At 42.7% G+C, this 9,473-nt stretch overlaps 1 protein-coding gene across 2 annotated transcripts in view; it reads left to right on the forward strand.

The window, feature by feature from the left end:
* NUP155 (nucleoporin 155) overlaps window positions 1–4,186 on the forward strand; it is an 89,858-nt gene extending 85,672 nt beyond the window's left edge. For both annotated transcript variants that reach the window (XM_039469892.2, XM_039469899.2), the window contains one exon: window positions 3–4,186. In XM_039469892.2, coding sequence (XP_039325826.1) covers window positions 3–141 — 139 coding nt within the window. In that variant the 3' untranslated portion in view covers window positions 142–4,186. The remainder of the gene's footprint in view (window positions 1–2) is intronic.
* The last annotated feature ends 5,287 nt before the right edge of the window (window positions 4,187–9,473 follow it).

Genomic DNA, 9,473 nt, shown 5'->3' on the forward strand with positions numbered 1-9,473 from the left:
AGGAGAAGATTTACAAATCTCTGCCTGGATGCTGTTTGTGGTTACCTGGTTGAGCTCCAGTCTATGAGCTCCTCGGTAGCAGTACAAGCCATTACTGGGAATTTTAAATCTCTTCAAGCTAAATTAGAACGGCTTCATTAATTACTGTGATGTACTTTTATCCATATTTTGATCTGTAAAATAAAAACTCAGCTGGGTCCAGATATCAGGTGTTTCTAAATCTAAGAATGTAAAAACAATCTTAATAGAAATATGTTTTTAATAAGTGGCTAGTATCTACAAATAATACTTTTGCTAAATGAATTCTTTTTTATGACTATTTTGTTTTTTCTTAATTGAGTGAAAAAGCTGAAATGAGATTAATTATTATTTTAACATGAGGAATAAAAAAATTTAGAGACTCTTATTTTGAATTGTATACTACAGGCAGAAATTTCAAATTTATATTATTCCTTTTCAAGTTAGTCCAAGGATATTGGCATTAAAACTCAAATAGCCCAGGCGAGGTGGCTCACACCTGCAATCCCAGCACTTTGGGAGGCCGAGGCAGGTGGATCATGAGGTCAGGAGTTCAAGACCAGTCTGGCCAACATGGTGAAACCCCGCCTCTACTAAAAATACAAAAATTAGCCAGGCGTGGTGGGCGCCTGTAATCCCAGCACTTTGGAAGGCCAAGGAGGGTAGATCCATGAGGTCAGGAGTTCAAGACCAGCCTGGCCAACATAGTGAAATACCATCTCTACTAAAAATACAAACCGGATGTGGTGGGGGGCTCCTGTAATCCCAGGTACTCAGAAGGCTGAGGCAGGAGAATTGCTTGAACCCAGGAGGCAGAGGTTGCAGTGAGTCAAGATCACACCATTGCACTCCAGCCCAGGCTACAATGCAAGACTCCATCTAAAAAAAAAAAAAAAATTCAAATAAGCTAAGCAGATCCATTCCCGTAACAGTGGATTCTAAAACCATCCTTAAATAGGCAAATAACTGACTTTTTCAAAACTTTTTTTAGGTGTTGGGTTCATCCTTGGAAAGAAATGTCCTCCAACTCCTAATTTTGTCAGTTAAAGCCCTTGAGGATTGATACATAACCTGGTTGTTTGAGCAGGCGATAAAACTTGTAACTAATGTGTCCTGCAAACCTACACAAGGAGGTACTATTTTCCTTTAGTTTTGGCCTTGTGACTACTGACTCTGTTAGAGCAGTGGTTCTCAAAGTATGTGCTACAGACCAGAAGCATCAGCATCACCTGGGAATTTGTTAGAAATGCAAATTCTGGAGCCCCAACCCAGATGTACTGAATCAAAAACGTTGGGGATGCAGACTCTTTTTATGTGTTGTAACAAGCTCTCTAGGAGATTTTGGTGCATGTCAAATTTGACAACCACTGCAATAAAGGATACTGCCACCTTCCATAGTTTATGGATTGATCTCAGCTCACTACAAGCAGTTCTCTGCCTCAGCCTCCCCAGTAACTGGAATTACAGGTGCCCCCCACCACGCCTGGCTAATTTTTGTATTTTCAGTAGAGACAGGGTTTCATCATCTTGGCCAGGCTGATCTTGAACCCCTGACCTCGTGATCCACCTGCCTGAGCCTCCCAAAGTGCTGGGATTATAAGCATGAGCCACCATGCCTGGCCTCCCTTCTCTTTTGATGCCGACACAGATAATTCCGTTTTGTTTATTGTTAGTGATGCATGTCTAACAATTTTTAAAATACACTTTGAATGTATTTTTCCTTCCATTTTTGTCTTTTCCCAAGACCATAGGGTTGCCTTCTCTACATTTGTTCTCTTAGAATTCAGTTCCCTTTTCCCTATAATCATCTAATGTAGAATATTTAATAGAATGCCAGAACATCACTCAGTGGGTACTACTACCTCTTATTTTTCAACTTTTCAATTTCCTTTTTTTTTTTTTTTTTTAACTTTTCAATTTCTTAAATTTAGTTTTTTTGAATAGGTAAAGTGAATGTATGCTATACATTAATTTGTTTTGTAAATTTAAAATTCTGTCATGTCAACTTAAAATGAAGTCCTTGTCTAAATGCTATAATTTAGGTGTGGCTCCAGTTCTGCTAGAAATAAAAACTCGATTTTTGTTTAAAGGACATTTACAGCCGGGCGCGGTGGCTCAAGCCTGTAATCCCAGCACTTTGGGAGGCTGAGGCGGGTGGATCACAAGGTCGAGAGTTCGAGACCATCCTGGTCGACATGGTGAAACCCCGTCTCTACTAAAAATACAAAAAATCAGCTGGGCATGGTGACGTGTGCCTGTAATCCCAGCTACTCAGGAGGCTGAGGCAGGGGAATTGCCTAAACCCAGGAGGCGGAGGTTGCGGTGAGCCGAGATCGCGCCATTGCACTCCAGCCTGGGTAACAAGAGCGAAACTCCGTCTCAAAAAAAAAAAAAAAAAAAAAAAAAAAAGGACATTTACATACTAGCACATAAGTTAAATATACTGAACTCACAACATTGAAAGTACCTCTTTTAAAAGGGCTGTAGGCTTCCATGGCTAGATGGAGTCAGAAATCTGAACACTGTCCCTTTTATTCACACAGCATGCTTTGAGAGGGTTTAAGAATTGCAGCCACACAACTGATGCTTGCAATACCTTTTGGTGGGTAAGATCCCTAAGAGAGAAGAAATTAGGTCCCTTCATTATTTTTATCCTCTGAAATAGTATTTCTGAAACTTTCACGTTTGGCCAGATGTGGCTCACGCCTGTAATCCCAGCATTTTGGGAGGCCGAGGTGGGCAAATCATCTGACGTCAGAAGTTTGATATTATCCTGACCAACATGGAGAAACCTCGTCTCTACTAAAAATACAGAATTAGCTGGACGTAGTGCTGCATGCCTGTAATCTCAGCTACTTGAGAGGCTGAGGCAAGAAAATCGCTTGAACCCCGGAGGCAGAGGTTGCGGTGAGCAGAGATTGCACCATTGCACTCCAGCCTGGGCAACAAGAGCGAAACTACATCTCAAAATAATAGTAGTAATAATAATAAAACTTTCATATTCAGAACAGTCAACTGGGTAGCATGTTATGGCAGATTCTTGAGTTCCATCTGTAGTATTATACTGATCCTGGCAGTCGGTGGATCAGAGCTGGAGTAGCATTTATCCACTTTATTAGTATACTTTGCACTTGGTGTTTGTTCAACACTTTTTTGTTTGTTTGTTTTTTGAAGACAACGGCTTAGCCTGGAGTGCAGTGGCATGATCTTGGCTCACTGCAGCCTCAACCTTCTGGGCTCAACACAGTTCCCCCACCTCAGCCTCTTAAATAGCTGGGACTACAGGCATGTACCACTGCACCCTGCTAATTTTTTTTCCCCCATTTTTTGTAGTGAAAAAGTCTCACTCTGTTGCCCAGGCTGGTCTCAAAATTCCTGGCTCAAGTGATTCCCCTGCCTCAGTATCCCAAAGTGCTGGGATTACAGGCATGAGCCACCACGCCTGTCCATTTCTTTATAGTGACTTTTTTTTTTTTTTTTTTTTTGAGATGGAGTTTCGCTCTTGTTACCCAGGCTGGAGTGCAATGGCGCGATCTCGGCTCACCGCAACCTCCGCCTCCTGGGTTCAGGCAATTCTCCTGCCTCAGCCTCCTGAGTAGCAGGGATTACAGGCACTTGCCACCATGCCCAGGTAATTTTTTGCATTTTTAGTAGAGACGGGGTTTCACCATGTTGACCAGGATGGTCTCGATCTCTTGACCTCGTGATCCACCTGTCTCAGCCTCCCAAAGTGCTGGGATTACAGGCTTGAGCCACCGCACCTGGCCTTATAGTGACTATTAAACATATATAGGCAATGTATAATGGGTAGAACGTAGTCTAAGGAACAGTGCATTAATTGTGGGCAGTGAAGAATCACTGAAGTTGTGACATTTGTATTTTAAGTAGTTCATTGTAGTATGGCCAAATAGGAAAGAGAAAACTATTTTGAGTAACTGTTCATGGTATGAGATACTGACTGTGATATGTACGTGTATATTCAGTGTTTCTTTAGGTATACTTGACTTATTCATTGAACACTGTCCACTAATCTCAAAAGTATTCCTCAGGATAGTCTCCACTACTGTGATTTTTACTCCTATTCATGAAAAGGAAAAATTGTAACCATACTACAGAGTTGTATCAAGGAAATGAAGAATTAGAACATTAAATTAAAAGGTTTTGAAAAGGTTCATAATTTCTTTTTATTTTCTATCAGTGTCTTCTTTTAAATTCTCTTAAAACTTTTTTCTAACATTTTAAGTCCTCCAGTAAATCATTGAAACTCTTCTAAGCTTCATTTTTATCATACATAAATGAGATTAAAACCAAATAATAAAACTTTTAAAAATCGATCAAGGGCTGGGCACGGTGGCTGATGCCTGTGATCCCAGCACTTTGAGAGGCCGAGGCAGGTGGATCACCTGAGGTCAGGAGTTTGAGACCAGCCTGACCAACATGGTGAAACCCCGTCTCTAATAAAAATACAAAAAAGCCAGGCGTGGTGCTGGGCGCCTGTAATCCCAGCTACTTGGGAAGCTGAGGCAGGAGAATCATTTGAACCCAGGAGGCAGAGTTTGCAGTGAGCCAAGATCAAGCCACTGCACTCCAGCCTGGGCCACAGAATGAGACTCCATCTTGGGGGAAAAAAAGAAAAATCAAGGTCAGGCCTGGTGGCTCACGCCTGTAATGCTGATACACATTGGGAGGCAGAGGTGGGCGAATCCTAAGGCCTGAGACCAGCCTGGCCAACATGGCAAAACCCCATATCTACTAAAAATTAAGCAATTAGCTGGGCATGATAGTGTGTGCCTGTAATCCCAGCTACTTGGGAGGCTGAGGCATGAGAATCATTTGAACCTTGGAGGTGGAGGTTGCGGAGCCAAGATCCCACACCACTGCCTTCCAGCCTGGGTGACAGCAAGACTCGGTCTCAAAAACAAAACAATCAGTTTACCATGTGGGACCTGGAATCCTCATATATATTTTCAACCCACATTTGAAACGACCTCCTAAAGTACCTCCGTCAAGACAACCAAACCTGAACTCATCCCTCTCTGTCTTCTGCCCACTCTTGTTCTTCCTAGTTTTCTATCTTCCTCCAAAACCAGTTTTTAAGCAAGTCTGCTTCTTAATATCTTCCATATCTGCCCCATTGTCTTGTTACTTTAGGCTTTCAGGGTTGATTCAAGTTAGCCTGTTTCACTTGGATGCTTACAACAGTATCTAAGTGGTCTTCCTGCCTCTACTTTGAACCCTCCTTCTCTGTTTCCACACCAAGGACAGTGTGATCTCTTTAAAATCTAAATTTAGCCCCTGAGATGCTGCTTAAGCTTGAGGCATGCAGCGCTGGAGACACTGCAGAATCTTCCACCCATAACAGTGTAAGGTGGTGAGCAAAGAATGAAAAAGAATAAAAAAGTCGAGGCAGAGCCTGAAGAATGTGTAGCAGAAAAAGTACTGGATCAGTGTGCGGTGAGTGGGGAGGCAGAGCATTTCCTGACGTGAAAGGGATTCATAGATGCTGACAATACTTGGGAACCTGAAGAAATTTAGCTTGTCCAGAGTTACTTGAAGCATTTCTTAATTCTTAAAAAGCTGGTAAAGAAAAAGTTGGTACAAGAATATCTAACAATCTGATGATCTAAAATCAAAAATGGAAAGAGATGCTGCAGATAAACCAAGAGAGCTTGATCCTGAAAAAATAATTGGCTCTGCAGACAGCAGTGGAGAGTTGATGTTACTCATGAAATGGAAAATTCAGATAAAGCCTACTTAGTGCTAGCAACAGAGGAAAATATGAAGTGTATATGAAACCTAGGTCTTGGTTTTTGCTTTACTAATGTGAAGAAATAACTGCATTCTAGTGAAAATCAACTTTGATATGTTCATTTTGAAAGTAGTTTGGGTTCATGACCAGCCTCAGCAACATGGTGAAACCCCACGTCTACTAAAAATACAAAAATTAGCCAGGCATGGTGGCACATGCCTGTTATCCCAGCTATTTGGGAGGCTGAGGCAAGAGAATAGCTTGAATCTGGGAGGCGGAGGTTGCAGCGAGTCAAGATCATGGCACTGCACTCCAGCCTGGGTGACAGAGTGAGGCCCCGACTCAAAAATAAAAGTAGTTTGGGGAGAGTCATTGGGATTTTTTGTTTGCATCAATAAATCAATAGCATTGGTTAGTTAGAATAAATAAAAGCTTTCTGTGGTTGCTTCCTTTATCAGAAAAGAACGTTTGATACGATGATATGTTATTTCCTCAGCATTAAATAACAGCTTTTCTACATGTTGGGGGAAATTTCCATACTCATTTTACTCAATCAGAACTTGTGTTATCTACTTAAGGACCATTGTGGTTTTGTGTGTGTGTGTTTACCTAAGATGCATATATAAACATTTTTCTTTTGTTGTTTTTAAATGTTCACCAAAACAAAAAAATCATGAGTAAGCCCATGTTTCTGAGATGCCATTATTCAGAGCAGCCTAAGAAATAAATCACTTCATGTTAAATTGAAATTTTTCCTGAAGTTATGACATTAAATAGATGATTAATTGCATAATTTAAATTGGATATTTTATTTATTTATTGAGATGGAGTCTCTGTCACCCAGGCTGGAGTGCATTGGTACGATTCTGGTTCACTGTAACCTCCACCTCCTGAGTTCAAGCAATTCTCCTGCCTCAGCTTCCTGAGTAGCTGGGACTACAGGCATGCGCCACCACACCGGGCTAATTTTTGTATTTTTAGTAGAGGTGGGATTTCACCATGTTGGCCAGGCTGGTCTGAAACTGTTGACTTCAAGTGATCTTCCCAACTCAGCCTCCCAAAGTGTTGGGATTACCGTGCCCAGCCTAAATTGGATATTTTAAAAGCACCTGATATGGTTTGGCTGTGTTCCCACCCAAATCTCATCTTGAATTCCCATGTATTGTGGGAGGGACCTGGTGGGAGGTAATCGAATCATGGGAGCAAGTCTTTCTTGTGCTGTTCTTATGATAGTAAATAAATCTCATGAGATCCAATGGTTTTATAAAGAATTCCCCTGCACAAACTCTTGCCTGCTGCAATCCATATAAGATGTGACTTGCTCCTCCTTGCCTTCCACCATGATTGTGAGGCCTTGCCAGCCTTGTGGAACTGCAAGTCCATTAAATGCTTTTTTCTGTATAAATTATCCAGTCTGGGGTATATCTTTATCAGCAGCATGAAAATGGACTATTATAGTAAATTCATACCAGTATAGTGGGGCATTGCTGAAAAGATAACCCAAAATGTGGAAACAACTTTGGAACTGGATAACAGGCAGAGTTTGGAACAGTTTGGAGGCCTCAGAAGAATAAAGAAAAATGTGGGAAAGTTAGGAGCTTGCCAGAGACTTGTTGAATGGCTTTGCCCAAAATGCTGTTGACAATATGGAAAATAAGGTCCAGGCTGATGTAGTCTCAGATGGAAATGAGGAACTTGTTGAGAACTGGAACAAAGATAACTCATTATATTTTAGCAATGACACTGGTGGCATTTTTCCCCTGCCCTAGAAATTTGTGGGACTTTGAACTTGAGAGAGATGATTTAGGATATCTGGCAGAAGTAATTTTTAAGAAGCAAAGCATTAAAGAGGTGGCTGGGTGCTGTTAAAGGCATTTAGTTTTGTAAGGGAAGCAGAATGGAAACGTAAAATTGGCAGTCTGACAATGTGATTGAAGAGAAAATCCCATGTCCTAAGGAGAAATTCAAGCTGGCTGCAGAAATTTGGATAAGTAAGGAGGAGATTAATGTCAGTCAACAAGACAATGGGGGAAAATGTCTCCAGGGCATGTCAAAGGTCTTCACAGCAGCCCCTGACATCACAGACCCAGAGGCATAGGAAGAAAAAGTGGTTTCATGAACCAGACAACGGGTCCCCATGCTATGTGAAGTCTAGGGACTTGGTGCCCTGCATTCCAGCTACTCCATCCATGACTAAAAGAGGACAAAGTACAGCTCAGGCCGTGGCTTCAAAGGGTGCAAGCCCAAAGCCTTGGCAGCTTCCACATGGTGTTGAGCCTTCAGGTGCATAGAAGTCAAGAACTGAGGGTTGGGAATCTCTGCCTAGATTTCAGACGTTATATGGAAATGCTGTGATGCCCAGGCAGAAGTTAGCTTCAGGGATAGGGACTTCATAGAGAACCTCTTCTAGGACGGTGTGGAAGCGAAATGTGGGGCTGGAGCCTCCACACACAGTTTCTACTGGAGCCCTGCCTAGTGGAACTGTAAGAAGAGGGCCACTATCCTCCAGAACAAAATGGTAGATCCACTGGCAGCTTGCACCGTGCACTTGGTAAAACCACAGACAATGCCAGCCCGTGAAGGCAGCCAGGATGGAGGCTGTACCTGCAGAGCCACAGGTGGAGCTGTCCAAGACCATGGGAACCCACTTCTTGCATCAGAATGAACTGGATTCAAGACATGAAGTCAAAGGAGATCATTTTGGAGCTTTAAGATTTGACTGCCCTGCTGGATTTTGGACTTGCTTTTGATTTTACAGGCTCATAGGCAGAAGGGACTTAGCTTGTCTCAGATAAGACTTGGGACTGGCTGGGTGCAGTGGCTCACGCCTGTAATCCCAGCACTTTGGGAGGCCAAGGCGGGTGGATCTCGAGGTCAAGAGATCGAGACCATCCTGGTCAACATGGTGAAACCCCGTCTCTACTAAAAATACAAAAAATTAGCTGGGCATGGTGGCGCGTGCCTGTAATCCCAGCTACTGAGGAGGCTGAGGCAGGAGAATTGCCTGAACCCAGGAGGCGGAGGTTGTGGTGAGCCGAGATCACGCCATTGCACTCCAGCCTGGGTAACAAGCGTGAAACTATCTCAAAAAAAAAAGACTTAGGACTGTGGACTTTTGAGGTAATGCTGAAATGAGTTAGGACTTTGGGGGACTGTTGGGAAGGCATGATTGATTTTGAAATGTGAGAACATAAGATTTGGGAGGAGCCAGGGTGGAATGATATGGTTTGGCTGTGTCCCCACCAAATCTCATCTTGAATAACTATGTGTTGTGGGAGGGACCCAAGTGGGAGGTAATTGAATCACAGGGCCTTTAGCCCCTTTGTTTTTACAAATTTATCCCATTTGGAATGGCTGTGTTTACCCAATGCCTGTACCCCCACTGTATCTAGGAAGTAATGAATTCACTTTTGGGTTTGTTTGTTTTGAGACAGTGTCTTGCTCTGTCACCCAAGCTAGAGTGCAGTGGTGCAATCTTGGCTCACTGCAACCTGCGCCTCCTGGGTTCAAGCAATTCTTCTGCCTCAGCCTCTCAAGTAGCTGGGACTACAGGCACCCAACACCATGCCCAGCTAATTTTTGTATTTTTAGTAGAGACAGGGATTCACCATATTGGCCAGGCTGGTCTCAAACTCCTGACCTTGTGATCCATCTGCGTCAGCCTCCCAAAGTACTGGGATTATAGCTGTGAGCCATTGTGCACAGC

Source organism: Saimiri boliviensis, chromosome 1, assembly GCF_048565385.1.
Source record: "Saimiri boliviensis isolate mSaiBol1 chromosome 1, mSaiBol1.pri, whole genome shotgun sequence".
Taxonomy (NCBI): Eukaryota; Metazoa; Chordata; class Mammalia; order Primates; family Cebidae; genus Saimiri; species Saimiri boliviensis.